General features: G+C 37.5%; 1 protein-coding gene across 2 annotated transcripts in view; it reads right to left on the bottom strand.

Annotated features, from left to right (window-relative positions):
- The window catches only part of LOC149078607 (inositol hexakisphosphate kinase 2-like), a 104,855-nt gene that overhangs the window by 87,350 nt on the left and 2,575 nt on the right, over window positions 1-14,930 (bottom strand). Inside the window, exon 1 of one of the 2 annotated variants that reach the window (XM_089240723.1) lies at window positions 6,189-6,591. The exons of the other annotated variant lie outside the window; for it this stretch is intronic. Within the exon in view, the coding sequence (XP_089096849.1) occupies window positions 6,189-6,221 (33 nt within the window). The 5' untranslated portion in view covers window positions 6,222-6,591. Of the gene's footprint in view, window positions 1-6,188; window positions 6,592-14,930 lie in introns of those variants that run through there. 2 annotated transcript variants of the gene reach the window in all.

Raw genomic sequence — 14,930 nt, 5'->3', positions numbered from 1 at the left:
ACGTGTTGTCTCTTCGTGATCTTTCTCATATATTTCGATGAACACAGTTTTTTAACGATCTAAAATTTTCTAGGGAGGCTAGAAACGTCTTCAGGCCTTCTTTGGGAGCTTCCCTAGTTTTGGAAGCAAAAAAACAACCTTGAAACCGTCTCTTTCAAATGCTTCAACCCGTTTGTCTCTATCTTTAACAGTTTATTTATGAATAATTTTCTCATAACAGGTCCGAACCTTTGGACCACCCTGTATATTAATTGACTAACATAAGATCTTTGACGATAGTCGGAGTGGTCTCCTGATTCCTGCTTTGTCCAGGGCTACGGCATGTTAAATCCGGACCCTGTAGACATACTGCATTCACTTTTTTTTTCTCACGCATACAAGCTTCGCTCATCTCTCGCCACACAGAGCAACAGGCTTACAAACAGTACAAACATTCAATAATTATCTGAAATATAGATGGCAGCACTGAAAAATCAGACAAACACTAGGTATACACTCAGTCTGTTATGTACGCGCACTTATATATACACTGCCGGTACAACTCACTAGGTAGAACATTGCCCATGGCAATAGACCTGAGTTGTGCTCGGTTTGAAAAAAAATAATGCTCATCGAAATGTGGGAGAGAAAGATCACGGAGAGACAACTTGTGAAAATATTTTTAATCACACCAGTATTTTCAGCAGTGGTTCTTTACGGGGGATCCCCCCACAGGCACACATCGGCGGTAATACTAGAAGGGAAATATTATTAAACAATTGTTTTTTGGGAACCTCCTCCATTATTTTCTCAACGGGTCCAGTGCCTGGTAACAGAGGCCCTGGGTTCAGGTATGCATAGAGGACTTTGAATGTTTTCAATCGAATATTTTCCACCATTATTTGTGCAGCTGCATGGCTCCCACAAGAGGAGGGGGGGGGGCTGACATGGCTCAAGCCCTGGGGCCCGCAACGATTTTCATAATTCTTCGTTATTCACAATACAAATTAGCTATAGGGGAAGGGAACCCGTGGAAATTCAAATCTGGAGAGCCCGCCAATGATCCCACCCTAGGACCCCTGCTGCAGGATGTGGGGCCATGTGCATCTGTATATTTTATATAAGTTAGCTCTTCCCCCCCCCCCCTTTGGGTTCTACGATAGGGCTCCAGATTTTTCTTTTCTGATTTTTCATTTACACAACACATTGCATTTACATGTTTTTGAATCTCGAATGAAGGTATATTGTTACAACGATTGTGTATATGTATTGTCACAGCAATTGTATGAATTATACGTATGATTGTAAAGAATTATCCGATGTATAACGATTAACGAATGTATATTGTACCCTACGAAAGAGGACATCCGCAATCCCCGTCCTTTTCTTTCAGAATTTTCTCCGGCGTGACCGCGCCCTACGGGGCAATGAGTTAAAATCGCATAAGCAACAGAGCCTAGTCGTGCTCAGTCTGTTCTGTATATGCTTTCATTCTTTCAAACCGAGTACAACTCAGGTCTATCACCATCTATAGGTGATTTACTACCTAGTGAGTTGTACCGGAAGTGTAACTGTGTGTGTACCAAACAAGTCTGAGTGCGTATGTGGTGTTGTGTTTGATTTTTCAGTGTCGCCATCTATATTTCAGAAGTGAAGTGAGCGATGCGTTACGTTTGAATTACATTTGTATTGTTTGTAGGTCTGTTGCTCTCTGTGGCGAGACTTCTTTTAAAGGGGAGATCGGCTCGCATTCGTGTCTTGGAATTGGGTTCTGTACATGCTATATACCGTCGCAACTAACAAGTATTCATAAGAGCACTTCGATCAAGTATTTCGAACCTCTATATAATGCCCAGTGCAGTTAAAAACCGAAAATTTTCAGCCTCTCGAATTTCGCAACCCAGCTGCACATTCTACACATGATTAAATACACCAGAACCGTATGCGAGGTGTTGCAAACTAATTCCGGTGAGCTACGCGGATCGTTTCAAAAATGCTCGTAAAGGCGTTATAGCATTAAATAGCTAATATGAATCATACGCACAGAATGCTCTTATCTTACCATTAGGAAGCGGCCGATAATCTCGTCGCCTCGGATTTCCTGTAAATATGTTTACAAAAGACTGTCGCGACGTCCAATAAAAATAAAACGCGACTTTTCACGGCCAAGTTTCAAATTCATACTCCGTATGCAATTTTTTTTTTCCTCTTCCTCCCATACGATTACGAAGAGCCGTGACATAACGTGACATAACGCCAACCAAGTGTTACTTATAGTGATGTGGTTTTTCCCATCTTTGTTACGAAGAATGGCATGTATATAACGAGTCGGATCGAGGAAGGAGGGTTTCTGGGTTTTTTTCGGACGTGTAAACACGTCGACAAATCATGCCTAAGAGAAAGTTTGTTTTGGCTCGCGTTGTGCCTCCTCTCTCAGCAGACAGACTGCGATAGAAACTTTCAGCAGAGCCTCTATTTTTCCTAGGGGTTTTTCTCTATCAAGATTTCCAACTAGACTGAAAGCATATTTATACATTCCGCAATATTTGGCACCTTCCGCTTTTTGGAAATGCGGTATGTATGGAACAGTATATTTGAGTATACTATTTTAGTCACGTATTCGACAGATTTTACATGAAATTAAGCCTCTAATTCTTCTCCGGGAAGTAATGTACAGACGTTTCGAAGAAAAAGCACTTGCCATGCATATAATACATACTATCAATTATCACACCACGGCTATCACTTCATGTAAAAATTTATTTTTAGTTGGCCATATGTTTTGGCGCAGTTTAACTTCTCATTGGTCTTTGGGGAAATTCAAGTATTACGTGAGCAGATTTTCAGCCATTTTTGACACCTCCCCCCTTGTCAGCAAAAGTCAGCAAAACACTGACTCTCCCCCACCCCCCCCATCCCTGTCAGCAAAATTTCGTCAGCCGGAATATTTCATATCTTCAAAAAGGGGTGTTTGATGACGTAAGCAACCTTCAAAACCCCCTTCCCCTCTTGTCAGCAAAAGTCAGCAAAACACTGACTCTCCCCCACCCCCCCATCCCTGTCAGCAAAATTTCGTCAGCCGGAATATTTCATATCTTCAAAAAGGGGTGTTTGATGACGTAAGCAACCTTCAAACCTCCCCTTCCCCCCTTGTCAGCAAAAGTCAGCAAAACACTGACTCTTCCCCCCCCCCCGTCAGCAAAATTTCGTCAGCAGCTTAGAATATTTCATATCTTCAAAAAGGGGTGTTTGATGACGTAAGCAACCTTCAAACCCCCCCCCCCCCATCATCAAAAGTCAGCAAATCCGAAACACCACCCTCGATGCTGACGTAATACTTGAATGACCCCCTTTGCACCAAGGAAATCAAAATCCAATTCAATTCAACTTTCTGAAAATCATCACGATTCCACTGTTATAATCATTGCTTTGTTACTGTAATGTGGACAAAATCTTTATACGCCACCATCTTATAATCCCGTTTATAATTTTGATTGCCCATTGGCGTTGATTGATTAGATTTTATTTATTTGTTATATGACTTCACGGGTTGACGATCAATTTTTATGTAAATTATTTTATTTTTTTGCTGCCTTCGTATGAGGTGGTCATGTTGCGTTGTTTTTAACAAAACTTTCCGGATACACCCATCCTTCGGGAACGCTTCGATATCTCTCTAAGATGGGAAGCGGGGTGTGACCGGCCTCCAAAGGTCAAAGGACAAAATCTTTGTCCATAAGAATCCAATTTAACCCTTAAACTGCTCCCAACGTCTAAAGATGATGATGGGCGTAGTTAGCCAGTTAGTATTAAAAATAGTTTAAACACTGGAATCTATGAGATTTTTCCCCGATGCTGAAATTCCTATATATATATCCATTCATGAAATCCTATTCTCCTCCTTCACACATTCGAATTCCCACACAAAGCCTGTTATATTTCATCTTCACCGTCACGATTTATCGCCCGGCTTAGATTCAAACAGCTCAAAAGTCTAGATAAATCCAAGCTGAAAGTCATAAAACATTACTAAGCTTTGCCAAAGGGTTTGAGTTTCTGGGAATACTTTTTTTTCTTCAAAAACAAGTGTTTCAGCTATTAATAAAAACCTACGGGGAGTAGCAATAAATCTTTGAAAACAAGCATTCGGTTCCTAAATGAACTATTATTATTAAATGGTGATCCAATTGAGAAACAATAAAGAGTATTCGGCGAACGGAGATTATATCAAAAAGCATTAATAATCAAATATACAAGATATCTTTTGTTATAGTCTAACTGTTCTGAGTTGCCAAAAACAGCCGGAACCATTCGTTAAAATCAAAAGAATTTTAAAGCACTGTAAAAAGGGATGGGAAAGACGTTCATAGAGAAAAAAAAAGCTAAAAAATTAGCAATTGAATAACGTTTTCTACTTCGAAAAGTGGCATTTAAAGTGAATTCTGCTTTAACGTTTTTCAAAGTACTGTCGTGAAAAAACGTTGTAAATGGGAGAACGCTTTAAACGTGTATCGGAACAGTTGGGACCACGAAAATGAATCATACTAAGCGGCGGCGGGGGGGGGGGGAACTAAGTGGGAACGTTATAAGCGGTGTCCAGTGTAGATGCTGATTTCCACACTCGCCTGACTGTGTCGATTGTGTTGGACAGCTGCAGAGAATACTCCAACTCAGACTTATCCTGTTCGATTCCCAGGTTTAAATCCATGAATTTTTTTAGCTCTGGCGGCCATGTCCAGACTTGCTTTATCAAGAAAACACATGACATCTTTAAAACATTTCAAGCAAACAATACACTCAACTGTTGAACGCACTCATCCACCAGATGATAGACGAGAACGGTAGTCATAATATTGAACATTTTTTATTTGATGTGACACCAATTCGTCACCTCAGTACTAACAACTTGATTTCTCGAAAATTCATGATTTTTAGGTAAGTACAAAAAAAAAATGATACGTTTTAAAAGCATGCACTTCGAATATACCACTACTTTAGACGATCTATAACACAAAAGTCGAAGTGAAGTTATTCTTGTTTGTTCCTATGTAATTATAATGTTAAATACGGTATACACTTTATTTCAGTGTTTAAATGCGTTTTCCTCAAAACATCCAAAATAGAGAGATATAGATGGCTTCTTTCTCAGCCAGAGATATCAAGGAAACAGTTATTTTCCGGATATTATGCTGAGGTGAGCTCGGAAAGAAAAGTCATCACGTCTCCGCCGGGACTCGAACCCAGGCTCTCTTGCATACCGGGCAAGCATGCTACCATCTACACCATCAACTGTTTCCTTGATATCTCTGGCTGAGAAAAAAGCCATCTATATCTCTCTAAACCGTCCCACCCGGGGGCCATTTCCTGAAGTTAAGAGAGGCTACTAATGCCTCTACTTCAGCGCCTCACGACACAGTGCGTGAAATTAGGAAGGCAGATTCATGTGTCTCTAGTGGTGTAGATGGTAGCATGCTTGCCCGGTATGCAAGAGGCCTGGGTTCGAGTCCCGGCGGAGACGTGATGACTTTTTCTTTCCGAACTCACCTCAGCATAATATCCGGAAAATAACTGTTTCCTTGATCCAAAATAGAGTTATCTAGTTGTAGTATTGACAGGACTAATTACTATCGAGTTTTAATGTTAAACCATGAATATAGCTGCAATACGCCATCTAGCGTCGAGTTTCAATACTATTTTTCTGTCACACAGTACCTCTTTTCGATCCCTTTTCTCTCATTTACTATATACACATGAATTTCATGGATTTCTAATGCCTATTTTGGGCTGTAGACAGCTTTAAATAATTCGCGTTAACACATTAGAAATCATTAAACTGTAATTAATTAATTAATCTGTAAAATGCAATATCTGTTTTTTTTTTTTATGAATTAGGCTTAAGATTTTCAGCAGGTGCAAAGTAAGGGTATAGGAAAACATGATTTGTTTATAAGAAAATCCCTTTTTACAAAATATCTGGGCTTGTCATTGCTAAAATAAAAAGGCTTTTAAGAAGATTCCCCGTCACTGTCAGTAACGAAATGACAGTGAGGGGTGTTAAAAAAGTGAAATTTAACAGTTTGTGTAACTGGCAGAATTGCAATTAATTGCTATATGTGTTCAGCTAAAATTCAGTGGGTGCTGAACTAATTTTATTCAAATGTGAAATATATCATTGATGCTACATGTATTATATTTTTTTGATCATTTACCATGCCTTTGTCTTTCATGATTTCCTCCGACATTGAGCGCAAATCAGGATCCCTGCGACGCCACCATCACCACCGACACTGTACGAGAATCTCCGTAAAAAGATGCCCAGAATAAACATTTCCGTCGGAAGACTTCGACCGAGAATAACATATGGGGAGATTATTCCACGTGTAATATATATATTTAGGCTACGATATCACCTCACCACATGATCACAGGCACGTAATCCTTCGCGCTTCATGTTAACGTGGGAACATCGCTATATAATGCTTGGATAAAATAAAAAAGCATTCCAAGCTACGCTCTCACAAGAATTCTAGTAGTATCATCTCTGCTCGGAGATCTCTAGCGGCTACGAACACTTTCGACAAGACACTCCTTCGTTCGGGCAAACTTCCCATTCCTTGTGTTTTTTTTCCTAGGTTTTCTTTCAGAGCGAGGGATAGCATCCACTAAATAGCCTACATTATGGCTTTTTTTTTCAGTTCAGCGTTTCTCAACCCTTCTAGATCCAAGGACCAGTAAAATGTCTGAAAAGATTCGACTGACCTCACACACACAACATGATGGTGTCCCTGACGGTCAGGCTGTTCTATTACACAGTTTTTATACAATAGTCGCGTTTTTTTTTTGTCAACGAATCATATTTTAATTTGTAATTAAGATAATTTTCATAGCTTATAAATCATATTTTGATAATTATACGAATAAAAATACAATGCCCACAACAGGCAAAATGCCTAACGAGGTGGCAGGAAAAAGATGTCAATAAAAATATGGATGTCATTTGTAACCAAAATAAAGCAACCCACAATACAAAAGCATACACATATCACGAAAGAAAAAGAAAACGGATAATCAATGACATATAATGCACTGCCTACAGAAAAGATTATGGTTGTCTTATTTCTAAGAATGGATAGGTTCTCGACTATTGTACTTCTTTGTAATAATTGTTTCAGAATTCACAACCCCCTCGGAGGAAAGCTATTCTATTTACTAACAACCCTATTAGAGAAAAACCGCGCACACACACCACAACCTGGAATTGGAATTGTCCCTTACTAAAAGATACTGTTGTCCCCTAGTCGAAGCAGTTGATTAACGATGTATAATGACTAATGGTCGGTCTTATCTATCCCGTTGAAAATTTTAAACACTTCGATCATATCCCCTCTTCCCGACACCTGCGTTCCTCCAATGTAAACATTTTCAAAAAAATCAAGTCTCTCTTCATACTAGATTCAGCCTTGTGTGCCAAGCGTAGCTCTTCTCTGCACCTCTGCCCCCCAACCAAGTCTATGTCCCCTGTTGGTAGGTATGGTCTCCAAAAACCTCATAGGGCTGTCATAGCCATTGTCACTTTGAAAGAGGATATCATCTTCAGTTCCGTCCATCGCATTGCTGATGCAACACTTTTTGAAGGATCGGGTGATAATCTCGGTGGAAACAGAATTCCCCGCCTCATGTACTTATTGGCACACTAGGCCAATGTCAGGTTTCTTTCAAGGCACCACTTTTTGTAGTTTTCTTTATCATCGGAACTCATCCATTCGATTCTCAAAATAGTCTTTGATAGGCTTGTTGATGCTAGCCTGTATAATCGACGTTAGCCCACCTGGTATCAAAGCCAATGATGTTTCCGATTTCTTTGTCTCGGCTTTGACATTATCGGTTCTGTGGCGTTTGGACATATCCCATAACAATAATGCCGGTTTCTCCAACACTGCTACAAAAATGACTACCGATTGCGGGGGGTGGATATTTCCTCATCAAAAACTGTCCCGAGTGTAAGTCAACACCCCTCCCCCCCTGAGGAACGAATTTTTCCACAAAAAACTCGGCTTATATACACGAGTATATACGGTACTTTCCGATTTCACAAGCATATATAAATTTTGGTCTTGATTTTCCACTTTCTTCCGTTTTTTAATAAGAAAAATCAATTTCTTAATGATTTAAAAGATACTTGATTATTCAGTTGTGATCCCTTATAAAATAATCGGATACAGTGAAATATTGGTTAATGCGACGTTTCTTTCTTTGAGCGATATGACCCACTCTGGGGGATATTTTGTATTATATAATAAGATTTTCGTTTTGTTCGTTTGCTGTATCCTTGTATATAATATGATAAGTGCAACATAACAGATGAGGTGCCATATATGGGCTCCCTCCAATCGCTTCTAAAATACACCTTAATTAATGTACATTCTTCTTAACAAAATCTCGGAACTTTTCTCCAAAACTCCCAATCCCATCTCATCTATTATCACTACAAAATCTGTGAATCGTGACAGTACCCAATTGTCTAGGGAAAATACATTGCAAAAATTCTCTCTGTATGTTTGTTAAATTTTCTTTTTGGCTCAAAATATAAACTGTTCTGGATTCTGCCACGAAGATGGGCTGGAAGAGTATAAGTCAACGGTGTAAGTCCAGTGGCAAAGTTCTGGCGTTCTTTCATTCATGCCTTAAACAGCCAACCTGAATCATTTAAATAACGTTTGAAAACTTGATTCCCTTTGTAATGCATTCCGTATTGCTTATTTATTTTGTTTTAAATGCAGGAACTAGAGCTGGATGAATCTATGTAATGTAAAAAATTTGATCGGCCATACATTTTTTTATATTTCTGTACGTTTCAGGATTGAGAAATATCCGAAATGACAAAAAGCCCTAATTTCTAGTTGGATGATTTGTCAAAAAAAAGGCTTTATTCCGCTTTTATTTTGGTGTCATTGTATATTATTTGGCTATGAGCTAACTCCGAATCGAAAATTTGTTGTGTCATTTTCATTGGCAGACTTGTACCTTCCATATGCTTACAATGAACTTTCCAACCTGAACACTGAAAACATTGGGAGTAAAAATTCTTAAAGGACGTATGGCCATCTTTCAATCTCTCAAGTATTCTCAGAAACAAGCGTAAACAGATCAGTTAAGGTTATTGGCGCAATAGCTATTTTCGTATGTGTCAACAATCACCCTAAAATTTATGACATTTGCTGTGACAATTAGCAAGAGGAACTATTTCAGCAACACGTTCTCACCATAGACTTAAGATATAAATAGACCGCGCACGCTATTCATAAAACTTGTCGAACGTGAAGAAAAGATGAGCAGTATTGTCGGGGGAAGAACAGGTTCTGCGCTATTACATTTGGCACGTTTTCGCAGAAGCAAGGATGTTGCTGTAACGAAATTTGACTCAATTCGATCAAGTTGATGAAAACTTTCCTTCATTTTTTCCAATGAATTTCACTCATTTTTATGTGAAATATTTAGGGAGTATCAGATTTGAAAAAATAAATTCTATAAAATAAACAAATATTGGAAAACGGAATTTTTTTATTTTCCATTAAGGGATAATGCTTAATAATTTCTTAACACATGGGTTTTTAAATTTTAATTGAATATATAATATTTGAAGGAAGTGAATATAAAGAGTATAAATTTCATGAAATAAATTTTTTTGGCACAGTTTTTAATAGCTTTCTAAATATCTATACACACACAGGAAACAAAATATTGTATACAACAAATATATAATGTTTATGTTACTGTAAATTTGATAAATCCGTAGTGCGCGTTATCTTCAGAAATTATGCATAATAGTTGGTAAATATATGCATAATTACCAATATTTTTAGTAAGTTTGATGAATTTTATCACTTTTTACGAATGAATCGAATAATTCTCAAAATGAAGTTAGTAAGTTTAATGAATATGGAAAAAATCCATGCTGAAATATCAGTTTATTTCAACAACTTAGTTCTGTCCGTATGAGATGCGTGCACTACACATATTTCGCCATAAAAATTAAATTAATAATAAATGCGAAGATAGAGAGAGATTTTTTTTCATCGGCTTAGTTCATGTTGGCTTTTGCTGTATTTATCAGCATATGCAAACATAACTGTTACGAAGATGGGTAAAAATACTATTATTTTTAGAGGTTGTTATGCATTTTTATGCAAAACTGCAATTGTCTAGGGGGGGGGGAGTTTTCCTCACAATCTATTTAAATAGAATATTTTTCATAAATTTCTCCTTCTGAAAAGCATATTTTCTTCCAAGTTGAGCAAAACTCGAATGAACTCACTAGCTCGCCAAATCTCGCCAAATCTTGCGGAGACGTATATTTCAGTTAAAACTTCATAAAACTCACAATTTCAATCATTTATTGCCAAAAATTCTATTAAAACATTTAATAATGATTCATGACATTTGAATTTTACCAAAACTTGGAACTTTAATTGAATTAAATCCAAAATGGAGTCGTTAAAAACTGAGATTACGTCAGAAATCCATTGCATCGTCAATTAAATATTCCAATTTTTAATTTATAAGAAGGGGAATAAGCAAAAAAGTATTCCCTTGTGAAAGCATACTGGTCCCCCTTTCCTAAACCGCTCAGAACATCCGAAAGCTGCGCAAGTGTTGGCCATTCTAATCAAAAATAAGACAGCGCGTGTAGATCGTCATACGAGTAGCCATAAGGAAAGCATTGGCAGCGAGATTCCCTGACCAGCCTTTCGACCGGAGTCACGTGACTCCGGATCTTTGCTTCACATTGCAACCCCTCGCGCGCACTCTATAGTATTATTACTCTGTGGTTCTCACCGTCGACAAAAACGACGCGCATTCAATCAATTCAAAAATATATATATATATATATATTGATGGGCCTTATACAGAAGACAAGACCAAAATTTATTGTCTCCACCGTGAAAACAACGGTTTTCGTGTATTTCGTATGCATTTTTGACATCCGTAGTTTTACAGACATTTTTTTTTTCTCATCCACTTCGTTGGGCAGTTTGCCTGTTGTGGCCTTTGTTTTTGGGAAGCAGCAGCAGCTCCTCTCCCAACAAGTACTACCCGGTAAGAGTTTCTACAAAAACAAGCAATATTTCTTGATTACGTGAAGATTGGAAGTAGTTTCGAAATCAGCGATAAACCTAAAATAGCTCATTTAAATGACAAAATCCAAGTGAAGGAACTGCAAGATTTGACAAACAACGCTCAGCATCCTAAGTTGCTTCACGCGGGCACCCAGCCTTAATTTTAATTTTTTTAATTTATCCCTATATTTGTTTAAAACTAACGAATAGGTGTATGAAATGAATAAAACTTAATTTTTATAGCATCAGCTAATATTACATAGCTACGAAAAATATTCAATTAATCAACGAAAAGTTCGATTAATCGATCAAAAATTTTTTGATTAACCAGTTAAAAATTTTTAACCGTTTCCCAGCCCTAATAGAAATCAATAGCGCGACCGAAGCTATTATTAAATAATATCTTTATTATTAAATTATAATATTATAAGCTTTATTAAATTATACTGTACACATGAGAGACGTATAAACGAGGTTCCACTGTATTACTCAATCGTTATTATAAGAATTTGAATGATCTACCATGTTTCACGAATCACGATAATATTTTTTAATATACGGCGAATTCTATAGATTCCCCCCTGAGAAAATTCGGCCGAGTAACTGTAAATCTGTTTAACTGAAAGAACTTGGCCAACAGCTGAAGGAGGGGGGGGGGGCTGAAGGAATGCAGTCCAATCCTCGATTTTGGTAAAGAAATAAAAAATTCAAGTGAGTTTCGTCGAAAAAATACTGGAATAGACGAGAATTTTACAGCAAAGCAAGAACAGCAAAAATTTAGGGGAATGTCACGTTTTATACGGATCATATGGTCACAAGACTTTGGTCCGCGAACGATAGCAATATCGCCTATTCGGCCCACGGAGTGAAGAGGTTGTCCACTCCTCGTTCTAAGGTCAGTGGGTTGCATACGGGCAAACAATTTGAAGCACCCTGTATTTAAGATTTACGCGTTATTTGAGTACTTTCCCCCGATTTTGAAGTATGCTGCTTTAGTGAACGGCTTGAAAAAAAAGTTAGTGACTTCAATCGGCACCTAGGGCCGCCCCATGGGCGGAGATATGGGGCATTGCCCTCCTCCCCTAGCGTCAAAGGTGGAGTTGACTGATCTAATGTATATATGTATATGTGAATTGTCATCATCATCATCATCGTGCCCCCTTAGCAATAATGACCGTGCCCCCCAGACTTCCAAGTCAATCTCCGCCTATGGGCCACCCTTACCAGACGCGGGACCCGGTGCGAAGATAATAGCGTTGCCAGGTGCGTCTCAACAATTTTGTGGCACCAAAAATGTTTAGGACCTACTTTGCCTCGATTTTATATATTTTGGCGGGGGGAAGGGGAGAATCAGCATTCATTATTTCATAATATACAGAAATGCTTGGAAATATCCATAAAAAATTTTTTAAAAACACAGAATTAAATGTAAATTAACGCTAAAATTGATGAATAATTCAGCAATGAGAAGGATAATTTTAAATTAATGAGAGCAATAGTTTTCGAAACTTAATGAAAGTTTCAGAATTGATGCCTAAAAAATAACTGAAAGAAACAATTCCAGAATTAATGTAAATTCAGAATTCATGAGAAAAATAGTTCTAGAATCGACGAAAATTCAGAGTTAATAACAAAAAAATAATTCCAAAATTAATTACAAAAAAATAATTCCAAAATTAATTACAAAAAAATAATTCCAAAATTAATTACAAAAAAATAATTCCAAAATTAATTACAAAATATAATTCCAGAATTAACTAAAAAGATAATTCCACAAATTAAAAAACCTAATTTCACAAATAATGAAAATTCAGAATTAAGGGAAGAAATAATCCCAGCGTTCATTAACGGAATAAATAATTTCAGAATTAATGAAAACTCAGAATTTACGGAAGAAATAATTCCGGAATTTACGAAAACTCAGAATTTACGGAAGAAATGATTCCTTAATTTACGAAAACTCAGAATTTAAGGAAGAAATGATTCCTTAATTTACGAAAACTCAGAATTTAAGGAAGAAATAATTCCAGACTTTACGAAAACTCAGAATTTAAGGAAGAAATAATTCCAGACTTTACGAAAACTCAGAATTTAAGGAAGAAATGATTCCTTAATTTACGAAAACTCAGAATTTAAGGAAGAAATAATTCCAGACTTTACGAAAACTCAGAATTTAAGGAAGAAATGATTCCTTAATTTACGAAAACTCAGAATTTAAGGAAGAAATAATTCCAGACTTTACGAAAACTCAGAATTTAAGGAAGAAATGATTCCTTAATTTACGAAAACTCAGAATTTAAGGAAGAAATAATTCCAGACTTTACGAAAACTCAGAATTTAAGGAAGAAATGATTCCTTAATTTACGAAAACTCAGAATTTAAGGAAGAAATAATTCCAGACTTTACGAAAACTCAGAATTTAAGGAAGAAATGATTCCTTAATTTACGAAAACTCAGAATTTAAGGAAGAAATAATTCCAGACTTTACGAAAACTCAGAATTTAAGGAAGAAATAATTCCAGACTTTACGAAAACTCAGAATTTAAGGAAGAAATGATTCCTTAATTTACGAAAACTCAGAATTTAAGGAAGAAATAATTCCAGACTTTACGAAAACTCAGAATTTAAGGAAGAAATAATTCCAGACTTTACGAAAACTCAGAATTTACGGAAGAAATGATTCCTTAATTTACGAAAACTCAGAATTTACGGAAGAAATGATTCCTTAATTTACGAAAACTCAGAATTTAAGGAAGAAATGATTCCGGAATTTATGAAAACTCAGAATTTACGGAAGAAATGATTCCGGAATTTACGAAAACTCAGAATTTACGGAAGAAACAATTCCGGTGCGGTGTCCCACAAAGAGCAGAGCCCGGTGAGTCCACAGCTGTCGCACACCCCGGAGTGTGATTCTGTTGACACCCTGTGATATCATCGAGCTTATCGAGGAGCATCAGATGACGTTCCTCAAGAAGTTCTCAAAGTCAATGTACTGTAGTGTCAACTGATTGACTGGAATTTCGGCTTCGGAGTTTTCCGGAATGTATTGTGACAGCAGGAATTTTAATTACTTTCTGATTGGGCTTCTCCCCCACGTCGGTTCGGGATTCTTCCGAAACTTGGAAGAACAAGAAGAAGAATGGACTTAATCTTCACATGTCCATTCTCTGATAGCGCGGATCACTTTTTGATGAATCGTCGTCTCATTATCGCTCGAGATTAAAATACTTCGCAGGCAAGAGCATAAAAGAAATGTACTTCCATTGGGAAATTAAGTGGTGCAAATTCTTCCAGAAGTATTTCGAATATTTTAAGATTACTGTATGTAGTTACTTGTATACTCATTGGCTTACGGAAAGGAGGTGTTTTGGGGGTTCTAACCCCCCCCCCTCCCTTGAGCAAAGATTATAGTGTTATTTTGCAGGAAAATACGTAACCCCCCTCCCCCCAAGAAGGAAAACAAATCTGAAACCCCCCCTCGAGAAAATTCTGCGTATGCTTGTATACTAACTACTACTCAACCGTACGTATTCCTCTCTACGGAATTTCTAATGAATCGGTTACATGCCGGAAATGTGCGTGTACGTGTTGTGAACTTAACGCGGAAATTGTTTCTGTGTAATGCTTGTTATGTGTAGTGCTGCCATCAATTTTTCTGACTATGAAATATAATGATTGAATAATTGTGCTACGGATGGCCTGTTGCTCACTTTGTCGCGAGACTTTTTAACGGGGGTGGGGGTGGATCGGCTCGCATTTGCTGCGACTTGGGAACCACAGCAAACCCCACCATTGTGGCGAGGGTAGGGTTTGAACGCGGGTCCTCGCGGT

This window comes from Pholcus phalangioides, unplaced genomic scaffold (assembly GCF_987345545.1).
Source record: "Pholcus phalangioides strain wild (caught in Gottingen) unplaced genomic scaffold, Ppha-v1.0 ptg000013l_1, whole genome shotgun sequence".
In the NCBI taxonomy this organism is placed as follows: domain Eukaryota; kingdom Metazoa; phylum Arthropoda; class Arachnida; order Araneae; family Pholcidae; genus Pholcus; species Pholcus phalangioides.
The sequence above is the reverse complement of the archived record's forward strand: the minus strand, read 5'-3'. Positions and strand labels throughout refer to the sequence as shown.